This window comes from Cyphomyrmex costatus, unplaced genomic scaffold (genome assembly GCF_001594065.2).
Source record: "Cyphomyrmex costatus isolate MS0001 unplaced genomic scaffold, Ccosl1.0 scaffold502, whole genome shotgun sequence".
NCBI lineage: Eukaryota > Metazoa > Arthropoda > Insecta > Hymenoptera > Formicidae > Cyphomyrmex > Cyphomyrmex costatus.
This window is the reverse complement of record NW_017279285.1, coordinates 495022-517020: the sequence shown is the minus strand read 5'-3', so window position 1 is coordinate 517020 and position 21999 is coordinate 495022. Positions and strand designations below refer to the sequence as shown.

Here is a 21999-nt window from a genome sequence, read left to right as displayed (position 1 = left end):
CGACCATCGCAGACGCGAGATAATGTTATTCATGGGTATTCATCGTACCCTTCGCTAAGCTATTCACAATGAGTCATTATTACGATGAATCTTTGTTCAGCGCGAAAGTAAGTATACTCTTCAGGAAGTAGTGAATGTTATTAATATGCACTGCTTACTCTCGTTTCTAATGCTAATGTTACTCACACATTTTGAAATCGTGCATTTCTGGAATATATTAGAAGATACCACTGATACAGAGAAATTTATGTAGATATACATGTATCTTATTTCCGAGAATATATAATCAATTAAATGTGTAAAATAAAATTTTTACTTGTCAATTTTTTTCCATTAACGATCTTATTTACATATAATGACCGTCCATTTAAATTACGAGCTTGAATTTTGCGATATCGATCTCAGGAAGCAATTAAAATCACTAGTCCGAATCCTTTGAGAAAAGTACATACTTGCTTCTTCGAGTTCATCTTTGTTACGCTTTACGAGTTGGAGGTCATTGCAATTTTCTACGATAATGATTGTCATTACTATATATACATCCGCTATAACTATTTATCCCTTCCTTGAAACAACATGCATCGCGATACAAGTATTTTATAAAAAATCAGTGTCCCCAGTGTATTCACAAACGAACAATGAAAATGCTAACGAGAATAATTCTCGCCGGTTGTTTCGTGATCATAATTTTCAACAATTTTGGCACGAGTGTCGAAATTTCGTCAAAAATTGATTTAGATTCTAACGAAAATGAAGAAACATCAAGCAATCCGACCTTGAACACGATCATAAATTCAAAGAAATCTGCTAGTCCATCGGAATCAATTTTACTTGCGTCTAATCCGACATTGATATGGCGTCAGGGAAACGAGTTCATAAAAGTACCGCGTAAAAGAAGGATTTATACATTACACGTGAGTAATAGATGTTACAAAAAAAATAATTATATAGTCTTGCGCGCGAGTCATAAGTTAAGTTTTTTATACAAAACAACACAAATATTGCATAATTGCGTTCATTTTTTACGTATTTGTAACATGCGTATCTTTTAGACGTGCGTATAACTATTAGTTCTTTACGAAAATGCAAATGTTATAAAATAGTTAACAGATTTACAACTTCCATATCCATAAAATAAAACAAATAACAGATTATGCAATTAAAAATACAATACTTAATATAAATAAAAGTTAAAAATTAGCTTGTATTTAATTTAAGCTAATTTTCAATTCAGTGTTAAAAATTATATATTATATATATTGGATAAATTATTATATATATATATATATATATATATATATATATATAAAATCAATATTTATTACCAATTACTATTATTTTATAGACATGCAGTGGAAGACAAAATTTAAAAAATAATGCAATTTATTTAATCCATGATTTCTAAAAAATATGCAATAAAATTGATAAATTAGGACATTCGTCAAAAATAACTTTCAATCATTAAATTAAAAATTTAGTTTAATTTAAAATTAGATTAAAAATTTAATTAAAGTATTCAATTCAATTTAATTTAAGCAGAGGATTATCATTTAATTGATCGCATAATATAATATTATTCATCTTGTAATTTTACGCGTATCAAATGTAAAACTATTAAAAGCTACATATATCTACTATGTCACCAAAATACAGCTTCTTCAAATAACTAGTTATGAACATTTACGTGTAATACACATGATGCATACATTCTAAATATATCCAAAATTAGTTCAGAGAGTATCAGTTTATATTGTGTGTATTCCAATAAGCGACATAGTACAACACTTGATCATCTCATCTTTGTTTAACATTGGCGAGCAACAAGATCATGATACGTTGTGTTACACCATGTCATCTGCATCGCTTGTTGGAAGAGGCAATTATATAACATATTATAAACACTCACGTTAAAGATATCGAGTTTATATAAATTTTATTAGTCGAAAATTTACCATAAGGTAATAAATAATGATAATGTTAAAATATTTATTCTAAATATCAAATCAATTTAATAAAATAAATAATTAATTATACCAAATTTAAAGATGTTAAACTAATGTTTAATATTAAATCCAATTCTATTTTTTTATTTCATATTCCTATTTATTTCCAACGTTTATCTAATATTTGACACAGTTATACTAGTTTCTACTAAAGTTTAATTTTAATCTCTGCTCAACTAACTCTGTAGCTTTTTCTAATTGAGTAAATTGAACTGAGATGAAAGTTAATCTATACATTGGTAAAATGGCATTAAATAATTTTCATGTTGTATTAAGGAGTTTTACAATGTTCCGATCAATCATTATAAAAATTAATTATTTTACTTCAAATATTATATAATATATTTTTATTAGAGAGTTAATGTATAACTATATAATATAATATATTAGCGTTAAAAACTATTGCAGTTCTTTTAAGGGAATGCGATAATTAAATAGTATTTTATTGTAGGAAGATTCAGCGAAAAAACCAAAAATAATCAATAATATTCAAGTCGTTGTAAACAGCAACGACAGTATACCAGATGAAAATGCTTGCAAATACGGTATATGTAATATGTCCATTTCTTCGAAATCAGACGAAAAAGGAAATATCGTCACCGAGGTGCATCTCAGCATTATGACAAAAGCAAAACCGAATGTTAAGATCGAGGATATTCCAGTAATCAACGGTTTTCGAGGTGTCAGTGAGGACTACAATAAGCAACCGAGTTTTCATTCAATAAATTCGCCACGTTCAGTAGAAGCGCGTTTAAATCTTAATAATATTCCACAGGTGAGAAAATTTGTTTGTTTCACTGTATGTATGAGAGTTAATTAATATTAAAGTAATTAGAGTTCACTTTTGATTTATAATTTGTGTATAGATTTTAAATAGAATTTTATTTATAATTCTATATGCTATATTCTATATACGATCGTATTTAAATATTGTGTATATTTAATGTATGTTTTATATAGAGATGTATACGTCTTTAAATATTTTTTATATTACATAGTATACAAAAATAGAATTTTGCAGAATTTTATATCTCCTTAATTTAACACAACTGTATAATCTGAAGAGAGATTAAAAAAATTTCTTGTTATATTTCCAATATCTTAAAAACATGCTCTTCTTCTGTCGTCGACAGATTCAATTTAATTATCATGGATATGGTGAGCCCTGGCATGGACGAACTTTTCGACCGCCACAAATGTATTGGAATTATCATTATGGAAATCATGGTAACGTGAAATTTCGGAGTCATAAGACATGGACACGAGATAGACCCATAGTGGATGATAAAATTGAACCACCACTTAGCAAGACCAAATCCAGCGACAATTATAATTATTAAATAATTCATTAAACTGTAAAGCTTTAATGATGTAAATATTGCTATAACATTAATCATGTTATAAAATCAATTTAACGATCACATAATAAAATTAAGAAATCACCGTAAAAGCGTCAATAGTTTAATTTATGCATTACATAGTAGATACAATAATATGAATATATTATTTTAATAATTATAAATGCAGAATAGTCATTAAAAATGTTGCATTTACTCAATATTACTCGAGTAGAACACAATACTTGTGTAAAGAAGACTTTATCAAGATTCTTAAGTAGGTATATCGCAAACAATTCTCGCGAACAAATTATCAAAGAATCAAAAGTTATTAACAATTATAGAGAAAATCACGTAAAAATTATATAACTTTGAAGAAAAAATATTAGTTCGAAGAGAAACTTGAGTATTTGTGTGGTAATCTTAAAGAAACATTTGAGGCTGAGTTTCGAAAATTTTATGTCACAACCTTACTTTGTAACATCAACAATTTTGAATTATAAAACTTTATCATGGTACGTTCTATTTAGTACATGATAGTAAATTAATGATTATAAACTTAGACACGATTAAGAGCGTAATTTAATTAATCGTACAGAGTACGATAAGAAATCTTTCCATTATCATTAACGCCAGTAATGGAAGACTTATGGTTAATCGGTCTACCATCCGGACCGGTCATGCTGGAGGAACTCGAACTAGAGAATACTCCGAAGCTATTACCCGATGGCGGAGGAAGATCTTCAGCAAATCTGGACTCTATTCCTGGAGAAGCCTATGATGGAGAGATCGCCGGTAATAAACACTATATTGAGTAGACTGGAATCTGATTGTGTGCAAAATGAAGCATATTAACTGGACAATTTCTGTATTGCTTTTTGCGTGCTGGAATAAAACGTGAAAAAAACGTAAGACTCACGGGACTGATTTGGCCAGATTGAAAACCACCATATGGACCTAAACCAATGCTGGAACTTGCAACCTGCGGTACGCCGCTACCATAATTTCTGCCATCATAATTAGCGGCTTCATTGGCCAAACGATTGTGAAATTCCATATTACTATATATACAATAAAAAATGTTATTTACAATATGCTCTAGCAATTTTTGTATGAATAACAACTTGCAATCACATTTAAAAAAAACTGAAAATATGAGATGCAAAATGTTGAATGTTTCTTCTTGATCTCTATGATAAAAAAACTAGATGATTCTGAAAACAAAATTATATGGGAAGAAATATCATTAAAAAAAAGAAAATAATAAAAAATTTTGTAGTAATAAGTCATAGAGATAATGCTGTTTTAATGCAAAATAAAATTTTATAAATAAAAAGTTATATTTTACATTTAAAATACTTCATTCAATATTTCTAAAAATTTATTTAACATATTTATTTATAAAAATAATCTATAATTTACATCTAAAGAAAGATCGATTTTATTAACTAAATGACAGACTTGAAAGAATTCTTTGACATGTTAAATGTTAAAACAATGTGGAAATTGTGTAAGTGTAAATGATTTCATGAGTATAATTTCAAGGAATTCCGGATAAATTAATTTCATGTTTCGATCATTTGCAATTTACTTGAAGACTTACGCCTTATGTTGCGCCTCGATCTGTGCCTGAATTTGTTTGAACATATTATAAGGATCATTAAAATTAGGAAACCCTGGGTAACCGAATCCGGGTCCTGGATTATACGGATCTGTGAAAAAATACAGTACACGATAAGATACAAATAATAACATATTGTAAAAATCATGCATATACCATACATGCGATTACATTTACTTATTTAAAGATAATATAAATTAATATAGACTATTTAAGTATACCTAAACAAATAAAAATAAATCCATAAATGCACACATACATATAAATAAATATATAAATAAATAATATAAATGTACAAACGCACGCGAATATAATAAAATAAATAAATAAATAAATAAATGTCGAAAATTATTACGACATTAGTCGCTTTATGTGGTATAAGATCCAATTATGTTCAACAGAATAACATGCATTTTTTCTGATGTTTCTTCTTTGTCTTTGATATCCAATTGGTTTAAATCTTTTGCCAATCTTTTACAAACACCGAGAAATCCAAACCACAGCATGCAACCCCAATTCATTCTCCAAAATTCTGAGTCAGTCTTCGTCCTTGCATTTTTGGGTTCATGCTCGTACCTCCACCGAAATTGTATCCGTTTTGATTTGGTGAATTATTCTTGTTCGGTGAAATATCCTTGCTTGGTGAGTCGTCCTTATTTGGTGAATTATTCTGATTAGGTAAATTATCTTGAAATCCTCCTCGACCACCGAAAGACGGCGATCCCGTCGGTGAAGCCGCCGTGGGAAATCCCATTGGATATCCCGGATATCCTGAATATCCTGGATATCCAAAACTTCCAGCGGACGCGCCTGCGGATGCGAATCCGGGCCCGTTGTTTGTACCGGTCCATGCGTAATTCGGATTATAACTTGGTATAGAATTGAATCCAGAATAGGGATCGAAACCTGGATCGTAACCGCCAGATCCGAATCCGGGTCCGAATCCAGGTCCGAATCCGGGTCCGAATCCGGGTCCAAATCCGGGAGCGCCAAATGGTCCAGGAGTTGGCGCTTCATTCTTAGACGCTGGTTCAGGTTTCTTAGTAGAGGCTTCAGGTTCGTCGACATTCGAACGTGGCTGAATGTCGCTCGGTTTCTCGGACGTTGGTTTCGTACTTTCTGGAGTTGTGCTAGGCGTAGTGGATGGAGTTGTTGGAGTAGTGGATGTGGGAGTAGTCATGGGAGACGTCGCCTCTGTGGTAGTAGTGGGTGTAGTAGTTGGTTCAGTGGATGGAGTTGTAGGCGACGTTGGAGGTGTAGTCGATGATGGTGTAGTTGATGATGGTGTGGTCGATGACGGTGTGGTCGATGATGATGTGGTCGATGATGGCGTAGTCGGTGATGGTGTTGTTGTGGGATCTGTTGTCGAGGAAGTTGTCGTTTCTTGACTGGTAGTAGGTTCGGTGGTACTCTCACCATTCGAATTGTCAATTTCTCGCCTCAATCTGGACATCGTGGCGAACGGTCTGTTGGCGTGCAGTCCTCCAGCTTCGAAAAGAAACGAAAACAAAAGAGCAATTTTTTTATCGATTGTTGCTACTTAAGATGAAACTCGTTTTGTTGATGATTCTCAGCTACTAGTTGAAAAAAGCATTGTTAGTTGCAACATGTCTTATGAGCATATCTTAAAATTCCATCACCAGAGACACGTAGTTATGTACTACAATTATTACTATATAATCACACTCACACAATTACAATATGCGTATAATATATAATGTCTAATGTAATAGATACTCGTAATAGATAACATTTAATAGATGTGTTACAGATCACAATGTTGTGTAAATAGTAATGTTTAATAAAGATAATGTGATGTGTTCAGATCTATAATTTAAATGCTATAATGTATCATATTTTAAAAGAAGACATTAATGTTTAGGAAACATTTTTAAATCATTCATATAAAATATACGACATTAAAATTATAATTTTGTAATCCAGAATTTAAACTAGAGAATTTGTAATAAAAACCATTAATCTATGAAATTATATAAAAAAAACTTGCCGATTATAATAAATAAAACATAGTTTGCGAACAAATTATTTTTATCGCCGATTCATCTTCAGCGTATTATAAGTAAAAATGAATGATAATTTACAGCATGTGAAACGTGACAATATTGAAATTGTAATGACACGTAAATTTGATAAACCACGTACCCGTAGTATTTCTTTTTCAATAACATCATGATATTTAAAATCACGTTCAAAAAGTAAATTATTATTTATGTATGCTTCATCTTATCATTTCGTCTTTATTTATTAATATTGTATAGGTATTTAAATACAGCTATAAAACTCTTTTAACACTTAACTTTCTATTATTTACTTATCTCATTACTGCAAATACGTATATATATATTATATATTGTAAATTTCCATTTTATGTTAAAAAATACATTTTGTAACATAAAATATAGTAAATTCCACATGTTTAAACAAAAAGAAGTACACTGTGACAGATCAATTAGTGTCGTATATTTTATATATCAACATGATAGGAATATCGTGTTATACACGAGACGAAAGAACGAAAAAGAGAAAATACGAGAAGATAATGAAAAAGAAAGTAACTTCTTATAAGTCAAGGTGAAGAACAAAATGAGGTCACGGTCTACAGGCGTCAAATTATCTTCATTTGGCTAGCAGTTACGCATGTGTTTATATACGCAGACGAGCATGCTGCATCACGGAAAACGCATGGTTGCACAGACGAACATCAATTTTGGTTATCACGATTAATATCGTTCGCGTTCTTAACCATCACGACGACTTAAACGCGTAACAATATTAATGCAACAATCTTCTATGTTTCTACGTTTCATTATCATAAAACAATCAGCGATCATTTTGTCAGTTGCATTAAATAAAATTATGTACAATGCATGTGTTATTATTTTCTTTTTCTAATTCTTGTCATATATCTAAATATTGCAATATAATTATGATTATATAAAATATCAAAAATAACATAACCATGTAAGTAACGTGTATAATAAAAATCAATATATAATAATTATGGCTGAAATATATATGAAATATATATGATGAAATTATATTCTTATTTACAAATAAAAACTATTGTTACTATATTAATCTCGAAGAAGAAGAAGAAGAAATTAAATGTGTAAATTGCCACACACAAATGAACATATTTGCACAATTATCATAAATCATAAATAAATTATTACAAATCACAAAACTGAATGAAATTGTTTAGTGACTTAACAATAGGTTATGAAATGTCTGTAAAAAGATTTTTAATGAAGATTAGTGACGACAATATTGATAGCAAAATAATTATTGTCATAAATAAAAGATTATCTTAAGTTATTCATTTTTCGAAGTATCTTTATCTACGATCGTACAATTTCTGAATGTTTACGTTTAGAAAGAGAATACCGACAGTCTGACAGCAGGCCTTCTCTTTAGCATTGATAAAAATTATGAAATCATATATATCCGTTATCGAATTCGTCGTGGAATTTTGCTGCGTTTGCTACTCTCACGATTATCCTGAAATTCCCGCGCACCGTCAGCTATTTCTGGTTAAATGCACGACGTTGTTGTTATATAACTTAATATTGGCTTTAATTTTTATCAACCTTGCTGTATGTAATAACATGCAGTTTTTTAAATAATTTTATTTCATTAACAATTAACATTCCAAAATTAGCTTGATATTACTGACGTATTATATCACATATTGCATAAAACACTAAAAAGATTATCCGATAAAAATGAATGAAGATGGAAGAAAAAATGTCATTATGCATCGAATTCATTATCTCTTTTTAATTGCGATGAATATATTACTGTCCAGTACGTAATTTATCTTTTCACTTTGTTCTTATAAATATTAGTACACTGGATATAGTAGCAAACATTTGTAATAAAAAAATATAAAGATTTTCTCACACAAAAATTCTTTTATATTGCAATTACAATCCAAATGTGAGTTTTAATTGCGGAAAACAATTAATGTCAAAATATTTGGTGTGTTCATAAACGTATAGTATCACATTAGTAAACATATAGAAAACTGTTAAACTCGCTCATGAATGAAAAACATCGAGCCTCAAGATTATCGCTTACTCACATCCGTAAGGATAACCAAATTGGGCTTCCGTAAAGGATCCTAGAACAGCAACGAAAACGAATAGTGCAAAGATCCTACTATCCATTGTTCTGATGATATCGTCGATTAGTCGATGAAGTAAGTCAACGCGGAAAACCCGAGAAATAATAATTCCTGTGTATATTATTGCTTATTATTTATATATCACTATTTTATCGCGTAAAAGACCGAATGATCCTGATGTTGCCGCAGTCTGCAAAAGAATGACTGACTCAACTAGTGCTGCGATCATCTTATATAGCATCCACTCGTATTAACACTTCATTACCTTCTGGCTTTTTTTCTTTGCGATATTGCGTTCATGAAAACTTCAAAAGAAATTTGATGTCATATCATCGATAAGCGTCACGTAAATATCCAACCGTGGATTTCCAAAATTTTATCGACGTTTATTGTAAGAATGCTATAAGTATACAGTAATTCCATTTGTCATCGTAATTATAATAAAAAAATTCGCAAATAAAACTATTTTTCAACTTCACTATTCCATTGAATTGTAATTGCATCAACTAATGGCTTTAAATTATAATATTTACTGTTTTCTTCTTCTGTTCAAATTTTCAATATAGCTTTTGATTTAAACAAATAGATTATTAAAGCTTATATTTGTAAAAAATGAAAGTCAAAATATTTTGCCTATCTTATAGCTTTCACAATAATTATAGTTTCTATATATAAATCTATAAATTGAAATAAAGAAATTGATTCATTGTTTTTATTAAATAACATAATTTTTTATAGGGATATGTCGAGATTTTACATTATAAATTTACTTAAAAAATCGACTAGCAAAATTAATATTTTTTTGTTCCACGATTATTTTACGTTCGTTTAATTTGCTGTGAAATCTGCTTTAATAGAATAGAATCGTTCAGACCTTGACAGTGATCTTGTTCTTTATACCACACCATCCCAATTCTTGTTATGTTGTTTTTATTTGGGAAAAACACATGATTTCATTTCTACTTGCACCATGATAACCCTGCGCGATAATAGTAGCGTAAGTAGGAAATAATCATGGACGGCAAAAACGTTTTCTTTTGATCATTGATTATAATCGTAAGATACAATGTCGAAATCGTACATTAAGACTGTGAAGAATATTTCCATATTAAGAAACCAAGCGTTAATTGTAGTTTTTCATTTTTTTAGATTTTAGTGAGTATTTGCATTTATGAGACTCAAGTTATCATGTTTATATATAAAATTGCAACGAATTGAAAGAAAAACCAAGTATTTTTCCGCAGTGCCTATTTAACTGATATACATATATGTATAATAAATTTGTTTTATCATTACGCATAGATGAGAATAAGTATTCGCTTTTATAATATTTATGAATTATTACAATAAAATACTTATAAACTATTTAAATAGAATTTACTTTTATCATACTTAATTTTCTATAATTTCTTCATTTTTAAAATCCGTTCTAATCCTTTCTAAACAAATGTACATGTTTCGACACATAATATATATCCCGGAAAGGTTTTAATTATTTATCAATTATGTATATCCTGAACGCTATTAATACAAATCGAAATAATCAACATGTTTTTCAATTTATTCCTTAGTACTCATGATTGAAAGAAAACACATTAGATAGTATCGGGACTTATTGTTAGACAGTAAGCATTACTGCTTAAAATATCTCTAATATCTCTTTGAGATATAAGAATATTTCTCCGTGACCTATCACTTCTGATAATCTGATTAGGAATAACTTTAGCTTCCTTTAATTGCAAAATCCAATAGTATGTATACATTCATTGCCATCAATCATAATTTTTTCAGTAGTCGATACTTCACCTAGTATCGTCATTAATAGCGTCAATTTGCGCGTAATTGTTTATAAATAATAATGGCCTGTCACTAGACGATCACGGCCGGTTTCCACATCCTGTTAGACTGATAATCGATCCAGGATAATAGTGATTACTCCATCGTTCTCTGGCCCTCTTAAACCCGCGCCCGAAGCTCGAGCGCGTATTTTCCAATTAATCGATCAGAGTAATCCTACAATTGATTATCGGCTAGCAACTAACAGATTAGTACCCTCTCAGTTGCATTCGTGGAACTTCTATGCGCAGTAATATTTCATTCAAACGAATTATATGATTAGCATAAGTAAAATGTGTCTTAACACGATGCACCGCCTTTTACTCATGATATTGTTGCGTTTAGTCATGGCGCGACGTGACTCAAACGTACATATTTTTTAAATGAGCGATAAAAATATTCCATTTCGATGAAAAATGTCCACTATCAAAATATTAAGGAATCGACGTTAAGGATGTATTATACCTAGTTTTACATACAAATGTGTTAATTTATACTTTAATCAAAATATATACATACAAAAATTGTATTTATAACATTCTATTTTTATTGAACAACACATTTTTATAGTTCATTTTATTTGTTATTATTTTATTGTTATAAACTAAAACTAAAAAATGATAACAAAAATCTACATTTGTTTATAAATTAAGTTATAAATATTTTGAGTTTTTAAAAAATAACTTATATAAAGTTTAATTTATTAATTAGTTACAAAGATTTAGAGCAAATAAATATTTTATGTATTTACTGAACTTATTTTCAATTCTATTTTCAAAAACGATAATGTATATATCTATTTTCTTTTCCATTTATTTTTCAATATAAAAGTTGAGTTAATCACTTGATAATGACATTTTAATTGTAAAGCAATTTTTAATTTAATTTTGATATCGCTTGACACACATTCTGTTGTAAAAAAAAAACAGTAAAATATTAATTAAAATAAGTATTATTAAGTCATCCAAGAACTTATCTATGACATTTTTAAGTTTTTGATACTAAAAACTTAAATACCCTAAAATCTTTTTCACAGCATCAATTGCTTTCTCTCTCCCCTTCTCTCTCTGCCTAAATAAACTTTTTTCTCTTTCAAATAACGAAATGACGCGGCTATTCGGGAAAAACCCATCGCGAAACTTGATTACCTTCTGCGCAATAATCTGACAGCTACTTTGCTCCTTCCTGGCCACCCTATTGTTTTCGAAAGTAAGATACCATGCTCTATCTACAAATAAAGCAAGCATAACTACTATAGTCAAGTGTACATATACTTTATATATGTATATGTTGACCCCCCTATTTATTCAAAGTCAAAAAAGATGTATATGTAAAAATTTTTTTAATTGTATGACATAACATATTTTTATAAGATACAAATTTTTATTTAATTAAACAATTTATTAATTAGAAAATACTGATATATCCGTTTTTTTTTTAATGAAAATGATATAATCCTTTTAATGTATTAAGACAAGTTAAACCATTCTGTGTTTATAAATAACAAAATGTTAAACAGCAGAAAACTTCTTTACCAATTTATTAATATAAAATGTATTCTTTATATATTTTACAATTTATGATATCAATTTCATTGTGTTTTCAATTAATAGAACAAATATCTAAAAAATCACTTATACAAGACAACTATCAAGACTCTAAACAATTTCAGTCAAGATTTGATATCAGTGATGTACTACATACATTTAATAATGTAAACAATCAAACACATGGATGAAAGAGAGTAACTTTTAATATATTTTTGATAGAGAGTAAGTTTTTATATTTTTTATTCGACACTACATATATTTGTATAATTTTATATATAATTTTATAAATATTGCATTCTGCAAAATAACTTGGGCTTTATATCTAACCTTGTTAATGTGTTTAACCTTGTTTAATCATCTGATTCGGCAGTTTCCGTGTAGCCTTCTAGATTTTTTTACTAGTTATGCATTATTAATGATTAAGAGACGTGATATTCTTTTTTTTAAAGATTATTGACCTCTCTCTCTTAGCATGTACAGTTATTAAGACTGATCAATATTTAAATAAACCATATATAACGCGCGTAACTTTTTATTTGGATAAACTCGATAACAAATAATTAATCTAAGAAACGAATTCGAGTGTAATATAATCAAATATTATGTCAAAGAATTTAAATAACAATTAAAAAATTATTAAATACGAGTAAGTAAAAGCAAAAAGAAATTCTGTGCTATAATTTGTGTGCTAACTTGACAATTGTATAATTGTATTTGTGATTATTCGTATAATATAATTGGCAAAAATCGATCGAACGTTTCTGTTTAATTCAAATCATCAGCGAACAAAACACCTTTTTTCATTTATTTATTTAAATAAAAAATTAATAAATTAATAATATAATTGAATTATAGACTCTTATATGTTTCAAAAACAATACAAAAAATTAAGTAAATACAAAGGCTATTCATTTCTGTGATATAATTGATTTTATGTCTTTTGTCGAACAACTTGAGGTAATCTTATTGAGTATTTAATTTTTACTGTTTTATCAAATTTTATAATTTAAAAAAATTTTTAAGGTAATTTATAATTCTTGATTATATAATTCACAGACATACTCAATTATTCGAACTAATGTACATACTTTCACCTGAAGAAGTGATAGTCTTGCCTCAGATTGGTTGTATATTACATACTGCGGAACAACATCATTGTTTGCAACTCTGAGTAATGTTTAATTTTATATTGTATTGTCGCTGATGATGATCCGAAACGTAGGATCGAAACGTTCGACATAATATCTATGATATAGATTTTAAGATTAAATTTTTACGCACTGCTAACAGCGTTGACTCTTAATAGCCTTTGTATTTACTTAATTTTTTGTATTGTTTTATTTAAATACATTTTTTGTTCTCACTTGCCCGTAGTTAACGCTTTTTTATTGTTACTTGAATTTTAAGAGTCCAATTAATATTATGTTATCGTCAAAGAATTCATCAATAGCATTACAATTCTTTTTTTAGATATCCGTCGGTTATTGGCAGCAGCGAATGTTCACGAAAAGTATTACGAGTTTTGCAAACAAGACGTTTTGCAATAGATTTGTGTTGTATGTACACTTCTTAATATTATACATATAATTCATAAGACTTATATATTGTAAAGAAAATAGATAAGGAACAGAGAATTACTGTGCACGTGTTTTCTCATTGACTCAAGAATTTTCTAAAAGCTAAAATACAAGCCTCCAAGAATTTTGATAGAAGAATGCCTAATACCTTTCAAACTTTTAGAAGATAACACTTTGGCTTATTATCAAATTTTTACAGTCAAATGCACCGTGAAACATACAAAAATACCATATACAGGGTATTGGATAAGTTTGACAAAACAATTGTGTACAGATAGAGTGGACTAAACTGAGTCAAAAAGTCCGATACTATATTATATTTGCAATTTTCACAACAATAAACGAGATATCAATTTTTAAAGATAGTCAAAGCTGATAAAATTGACGCATAAGACACCTTTAAGATTTATTTCAAAGTTCTACGTGAAATATTTCAAAGATGTTTTTTTTTCAAAAAAACTCTTAAAAGTATCTTAAAGTTGTTTTATGCATCAATTTTAGGCATTCTGTTCACATTGGGTAACTAAAAAAATTCCAAAATTGGGAAAAGGGTGAAGGACTCTTCAACTCATTGTCAATTTAATTTATTCTATCTGTACATAAACGCTTCGTCAAAACTTACCGGACATCCCGTATACACAGAAGTAACGAAAAGTGAACCATTAACATAGACCAAATATCTAGAGCTAAAATTTACTATCTTAGTACAGAGAATATATATTTTTTGGTTATATATAAGCTGAGAACCCCTCTAAGAAACTTCAGGAAGGTCTAGCTCAAGCGTTTGCTTCTCTCTCTCTTGCGACATAAGACATTCAATTTATCAAGCGAAATCATGAAGAGCTTTGTATTATTGACAATATTTATCACTGTAAAAGGGATAGCAGGTAATAACTAATACATATTTTGTTTTATATAAATATGCATTATATTTTTCCATATTTATTATATGACTCTAACTAGTTCTGATGTAATAAATTATTAAATTACTCAATATAAAGAGATACGACAACTTAATTATCTAAAAATTTAAAAATACTGAGATAATTTGATATTAATATAATTGTTTAAACGTTACTTAAATAATCGAAAGTTCGCGCGATTGTTTATTTCTGTACAAGTATTACAAATGCAAAATAATTTAGTATAAAGAACTTAATTTTAATTTACGTGCTACTGGAATATTAAAAATATGCTTATATCATATAATGTAGGCTTTTAATGAATAAGAATGTGAATTATACAAAAATAACATTATAAAAACAGAATATTCAGAACATAGGACACATATGTATATATTTTTAATAAACCGTAAATGAAGAGAATGCCGACAAATAATAAGTGATTAATTACACTGTGTGATCGATTTCAACTTTTAAAATTTTCCAAAGGGCGCGTGGGTTTGATTGTGTCGGGAACACGGCCCACTATCATTTTCCCAAGAGATTTGGTAAAGTTAGATTGTAGAAGAATGGGGCATAAATTTGAAGTTATTAATTTCGAGGAGTACCAGTTGCGCTATTCTCATGGTTTTGAAATCAAATATTATCACAAATACGTACACGCACATACATACACATACTCACACTCACAATTATGCGCGCGAGAGCGAACTTTGTTTTGCAAATACATGAGATAGCATTAGATAGTAGGATCTGTGAAGCTGGCACGACATTCTGTCGATATCAAAAAAATTACAACAGTTCCAGTAGCACTTTTCATAGTTCTACAGTTCTACCTAGAAATAAAAAATAGTTCCGCAGTTTTAATATGAAAAAACTAAAATTGAAAATATGGCGTGCTAACTATACGCGAATCTGGAACGTCAGATTTCCTCTAAAGTACGAGAAAAAAATTAATATTTGCACTTTTAGCAACAGTTCCCGATAGTTCTACTAAAAACCAACTAAGATATGCATTTTCAAAATAAAATAACAACATGTAACAATTTTTATACATCCTATATATAGAAAATGGCATAAAACTTCTAGAAAAAGTGACGTGTTGGACTCAGGTATTAAAAAATTGATTAAAAATATGTAGAGGCCGGAACTCTGTTTATAAATGATTGCATTGCATAGAACTCTGTGAGAACTAATGAGAACTGCCGTTGAAACTGATAGAAATAGTCAGCACTTTTTCATTACAAGTGCTCGTCGTAATGTGCCCTATACAGCAACGTTTTTGTGCAGAAGAGTGGGATTAGAGTAATAACTCAACGGCTTGAGGTATTGGCTATTTACCGCATGCAAAAGCGTTAAGGTATAGGGCACATTACGTGCACGCGTGATGAAAAAAATATTAACATGCGCGTATATTTGTTATCATATATATTTGACCTCAAATCGCGCTACCTGTATTCCTCAAAATTCGTAACTATAAATTGATTCCCCATTTTTGTACGATCTAACTTTGCCAAATCCCTTGGGGAAATGGTAGTGGGCCGTGCCCCCGACATAACCAAACCCACGTGCCCTTTGGAAAATTTTTGTGGTTACACAGTGTTATGTACATCAGTATAATTAATTCTTATAATTTATATTATGTTGATAAATCAGAATAATAATACATTCACTAATATTCTGCAGAAAAAGAAATGTTACGACCAAGAATGTATTTAATTTGTTATTAACTTTTTTCTTTGCATTATATACTCTAAAAAATGTTCATGGCTTTAATACTTATGTGATGTCTATATGTATACTTCTCATCATGTTGATGTTAAATTACTAGCATGATTTAATACCAACGCAGTGAGAATTATATAGACATCGTATGGTGTTAAGTTTATATTGCTATTTTTTAAAGTTTAGTAGAAGTAGTATGAAATCGACGAATTAATAACTTCTTGTCAATTGTATTTAACAATTGTTGATTATTATAGTTTCATGCATTTATCTAAGTTATAACATTTAAATTATATTTTTAATCTTGTACAATGCTAATCGATAATACAATAATATATGTTCATATTATATCAAGTGCTAATTTTAATAAAATTGTAACGCCGTAGTATTACGTAATACAACGTAAGTATAGTGATATTTCGAAAATTACATACTTTTTCTTAAAAATTTTGGATAAATTTTTAATTATACTTTCATTAAATGTATAAAATTTAATAAATATGATGTCAGCAACATATATTTTTTTATTTAAAAATAAACATAAGTTTATGTTATAATGTAGGTTTTCCCTCAATTTGGAGATCATCATTCGATAATTTAGAGGATTTAGATTATTCGAAAGAAATACACGTCCCAAATTTCAGGACGGTAGCTCCGAAATTATTTGATCGTTTAAACTTTCCAAATTATGCGAACATGAATTCCAAGATAAATTTATCTCCTATAAACACAGATACTTTAGACCATGCGAACGATAAAGGATTCATTTTTCCACTCTTTCTAAATACATTTCTCCAGGAATTTAATAAAGCACTAATCAACTTACATGAATTCGTAATAGGTAAGTTTTTAAAAGGTATACACAATAAAAGATATATTCATTTAATATACATATAGTCATTAAGCATTTGCTTTATTACAGTTATAAGAAATTTGATTACAAATAATCAATCGATACCTGTAAACACCGCATCAAACAATAAACCACAAGTACAAGTAACAAGTTCTGCACCGGATGAACATGTAACTTCGGCAAACAATCAACAATCTACACCGGTAAAAAATGACGATAAGGAAAATATGGAAGATAACAAAGAGAAGTTGGAAGATAACAAGAATCCAGTGACATCTGAGAGTACTATATCAAGTAATGTACCGAAGGAAAATGAAAATCCAATGACATTTGAGAGCATTGCATCAAGCAACGTATCGAAGCAACGTACAGAATATAAATATCCTCCAATAGACTTTTCAAGAATTATGTCAACTTTAGGCTCGGTAAAATAACTGAAACGGTTTATTTAAAATAAAAAATAAAAAATGAATTCCATGAGAAACTTATTTTAAATATAAAATCGTAAGAGTCGATAAAAGAGTGATACGACTTATTCAAAATAATAAATATGAAATAGGTTCCAAAAATTTATGTAAAATATTATAAGAAATAGAGATTCCAAGAAATTATTAAAAATATAAAATAAGAAATAGGACACTGGAATGCATCCCATCTATGATATTTAAAATGCACAACAACTTTTATTTAAAATGTCAGATAGCTTGTGCTTCTATTTCAAATAGGTTTTTTTTTAATTTTAAATAAGAAATATATATATATATTGTTTTGACTAAATATTGTTTGACTAAACAAGAAAAAATAAGGCATATAAAGAAACTTAGAGCGAAGAAATCTTAATTAATCGAGCATTAAAAAATTATTATTAACTACTATTTAAAATTTTAATTATATTGATACTTTTTAATAAAAATCATTAACTGTAGTAAAACTGTCTTGTATTACTATCATAGAAGATAAAAAATTATTTTGCTATTTAAACATGTCTATAAAATTTTATTATAACCCTTCTTCTTAATTTAATCACGTGTACGTTAAATAACTATATAATTCAAAAAGTTCAATGATCACTGGTACCTGTTGATCATTGAGAATTATAATTCTATCTCGTGATTCGTGTCATCGAGCAACAATACCTAAAGAGAATTACGTAGTCGAACGCGTCCTGCATTTTAATAACGTATCTAAGGTCATGCGTAGTTATTGAAAAAGGGTGGAGCGATGGCACGATCAAGTCAGAACGTTTTCAGACATGGCCAAGAACATTGGCAGCATTCTTTTATTAATGTTCGCGTTGTCGTTTGTTCGGGCAGGTGAGAGAAATATTTCTAGCAAATGGAAATAAGTTTACAACGCATATATGTATATGTGATAAGTGCAAATATATCGTACTGCAATTGCCACTGAAAATATCAGCTTTAAACCTGTTGGGTGTAGTGATATTGTGTGCCCGTTCTGATATATTCATAGAATTTTTTAAATCTCTTACATTACGAGTAGGAATAAATAATAATGTTATAATAGTATTCCAAATTTAAGTTAAAAAGGTTAAAAACAGAAGAGTTACCTGTATTATCAGTATTTTTTATTTTCTTTGATGCTATATGATATAGTTATATTCACAAAATTATTATTTAGTACAATTGAATTTTAATAAATTGTGACAATTTTATTAATTTTTATTTGTACTCGTAATGATTTAATCTTATATTATACATATAATGCAATTCTGTGCGTGCGAGCACGCGTGAGTGTGCGTGTTGTGTATGTGTATAATTCTAAAGAATCAATACTTTAATCTTAGCTATTAATATTAATTAATACGATTACGTAAATGCGAAAAAGGACGAAAAACGCAAGATATATGTTTCCAATGCACACTACATAAATTCAAATATTTTATTAAATTAATACAAAGTTTATATAGTATATGAACTTTGAATTAATTTAATACAAAATATGAAAATAGATGCATATTTGTTGCATTCTTCTTTCATTTATAATTTAAAAAAATGCAATAAATAACAATGTGAAAAAGTTGCAATGATTAAAAGCAAATAGTCATCAGAAAACGAACAGCCAATAAAATCTGTCTCGTTATTTTTTATTAATTTATTATATATGAAGCAAATAAATAAACAAAACGTGAATCATATTTTTACATTTATTCCGTTACGTCCACGTTTGTTTAAACTTATATGTATAGAAACGCAAGTCTTTTATGATTTGTTCGTTATAAAATATCATCACCTCTTTGTTTTAATGAGAATAAAAATTGATTTAAGTTTTTAATTAGTTAATCAAGTAGTACAAAAAACCATCAGTTATGCTTATATTTCGTAAAAATGTTATCATCCGGAAATTTACAAGAATTTTGTCTATGTTGTTTGACTTCAGTCTCAATCTTCTCCTAATTGATGCAAGTATGCAATTTTGGTGAAATATAAGATTGCATGTATAATATTTTCTCGCCTAAATTTCTAAATATTTAAACTAACACTTTTCATTGAATAGACGAACACGAACGACAATGGAATATATCACCAGAACTAACGCCCGAGTCGATCATCAAGATCTTAGACAATGAGAAACCCCAGATGCGTCTCCTTTCCCTCGTTCCCGTCACAGCGACTGTCAGTTTAACTGCAGGGAATAACAATGCTCACTCTGTCAGTCTGGGTGCGAGTCTCGACGGTATTAGTCTTTCGGAAAGTAACAGTCACAATCGTCCTACGGGGTATGAGATTGATGGGTGTGTACAAAATAATGTTGTATAAAATTTAAAATTCGCTTCTAATTAGGTAGAAGAAAAGCTAAAGAATTATAAAAAGAAACATGAAAAAAGCGCAAATATTTAATTTCCAATTACATAATTAAAAATTAAATATTTTTCCAACGCTTCTAGAATGTATAGTATTTACTTTATGTAAAACAGTCGAATATTAGTTTCATCTAATTTTTCAATTATTAAATTCAAAAAATAGGTCTGTTCTTTATTGACAAACTCTCTGAACCGGCGCAATAAGTAACAAATTTAACTTGTTTCGTTTCACATATTGCACCGTGTGTGTTAGTTTAGATTCTTCGATAAAGAACAGACCTATTGTCAATGTTTCTTTTTTAATAGCATGTAGGTATGTATAAACTACAATTGCTTTTCAGGTCTTCCGTTTCTGTAAGCAAATCGGCGACTGTTTCTGCGGGATTATCAGGAATTTCTACCGCAGGTGCGGAAGCTTACAATAACGGTAACAATGCCAAGACTGAAAGCCATTCGCTTAGCTTTGGTCAAGCAACTGCAACTTCTTTCGGAAGGATCGAAAATGGACAAGCGATTACCGGTGCTGCATCTTCCGCTGGTATTCCGCAATCCTTTACAATTGGTGGTAATCACAGACAATTTTCGCAAGCTGGTACCGTCAATGCACGATATCCCACATGGAACAACGTAGGTCCAAACAATGGATACAATGGCAAGTATCGATAATTATCACATTTATTTCGCTATCATTCAGTTTCTAAATTATTAAAAAATTAATTAAAAACATTTATTGTGTCAAAATAGTAATGAAGGATTAAAATAATTATTTCAGATCAACGTTTCAATCGACCAATGTTGACTATTTCGAACATTGATCCAAACAATAGACATAATGGCGAGTATCGATAATTATTATATTTATTTGTTTTTATTCGGTGTTTTAATTATTAAAAAATTAATTAACAACATTTATTGTGTTCGTAATTTAAAATAATTATTTCAGATCAACGTTTCAATCAGCCAACATTGATTATTTCGAAACCATACGATGAAACAAATCGACCGATATTGAACATTGATGCGTCTGGTACATCCAGGCAAGAACAAAAGCCAACGATTCACATCTACAAATGGCAACCGAATCGTAGAATTGCCAGTCCAGATTTTTCAATTAAACATCAATTACACGATTCCAGAAACGATCGAAATCATGGATCGACGAATCTTCAAATCGAAAGCAAAGATTTTAAAAAAGAATATTCTGATAGCGATTTAATTTCTGATCTCGCGCAAACTGTTGGTGAATTGTTTGATATTGTATGATAAAAGTACAAATAAACAATGGCATTTGCAGTTTGCAAAGCCGAGTTTTAAAAATGGGGGGCTAACTTCACACGCATATATCCTTTTTTTGATATTTCCAGCTATAATTTCGACTACCAATCATCGGGAATGGACTACCAAACGTCAGTAAGCGACCACCAAACGAATGCTTACGATCATTATTGCATTTGCAGTCTGCAAAGCCGAGTTTTAGATATGGGGGGGCTAACTTCACGCGCGTTCTTCTTTTTTTGACATTTCTTATTATATCTTTGACTACCAAACGTCCGGAATGGACTACCAAACACCACCAAACGACCACCAAACGAATGGTCATGGTCATTTTTAGATTTGCAATAGTGGGGGG

The 21999-nt window shown here is 29.3% G+C and overlaps 3 protein-coding genes across 3 annotated transcripts; 2 read left to right on the top strand and 1 right to left on the bottom strand.

The window, feature by feature from the left end:
* Positions 1-2534: 2534 nt before the first annotated feature.
* LOC108778601 (uncharacterized) lies at positions 2535-3442 on the top strand. The gene is made up of 2 exons (XM_018545820.1): positions 2535-2778; positions 3137-3442. The coding sequence occupies exons 1-2, from the start codon at positions 2560-2562 to the stop codon at positions 3341-3343; spliced, it is 426 nt and encodes a 141-aa protein (XP_018401322.1). The 5' UTR covers positions 2535-2559; the 3' UTR covers positions 3344-3442.
* Positions 3443-3760: 318 nt separating this feature from the next.
* On the bottom strand, positions 3761-9148 carry LOC108778548 (nuclear pore complex protein DDB_G0274915). Its single transcript, XM_018545759.1, has 5 exons — positions 9064-9148; positions 5538-6449; positions 4944-5052; positions 4260-4401; positions 3761-4115 (listed from the first exon to the last, which is right to left on the bottom strand). Exons 1-5 carry the CDS (start codon positions 9146-9148, stop codon positions 3927-3929), a joined length of 1437 nt encoding a protein of 478 aa, XP_018401261.1. The 3' UTR covers positions 3761-3926.
* An 8243-nt stretch (positions 9149-17391) lies between these two features.
* On the top strand, positions 17392-21663 carry LOC108778547 (uncharacterized). Its single transcript, XM_018545758.1, has 6 exons — positions 17392-17536; positions 17618-17914; positions 20063-20300; positions 20711-21021; positions 21142-21204; positions 21313-21663. The coding sequence occupies exons 1-6, from the start codon at positions 17392-17394 to the stop codon at positions 21630-21632; spliced, it is 1374 nt and encodes a 457-aa protein (XP_018401260.1). The 3' UTR covers positions 21633-21663.
* Positions 21664-21999: the final 336 nt, after the last annotated feature.

Bases quoted from the DNA above. Each gene is read 5' to 3' on its own strand.
- LOC108778548 (XM_018545759.1), bottom strand. From the start codon at position 9,148: ATGGATAGTAGGATCTTTGCACTATTCGTTTTCGTTGCTGTTCTAGGA. The intron at 6,450-9,063 runs GTGAGTAAGCGA...TTCTTTTCGAAG, and splicing joins ATTTGGTTATCCTTACGGAT to CTGGAGGACTGCACGCCAAC. The intron at 4,402-4,943 runs GTAAGTCTTCAA...TTGTATATATAG, and splicing joins ATCGAGGCGCAACATAAGGC to TAATATGGAATTTCACAATC.
- LOC108778547 (XM_018545758.1), top strand. From the start codon at position 17,392: ATGAATTCCAAGATAAATTTATCTCCTATAAACACAGATACTTTAGAC. The intron at 17,915-20,062 runs GTACAGAATATA...TTCATTGAATAG, and splicing joins AAGCAACGTATCGAAGCAAC to ACGAACACGAACGACAATGG. The intron at 21,205-21,312 runs GCGAGTATCGAT...TAATTATTTCAG, and splicing joins TCCAAACAATAGACATAATG to ATCAACGTTTCAATCAGCCA.
- LOC108778601 (XM_018545820.1), top strand. From the start codon at position 2,560: ATGTCCATTTCTTCGAAATCAGACGAAAAAGGAAATATCGTCACCGAG. The intron at 2,779-3,136 runs GTGAGAAAATTT...TGTCGTCGACAG, and splicing joins ATCTTAATAATATTCCACAG to ATTCAATTTAATTATCATGG.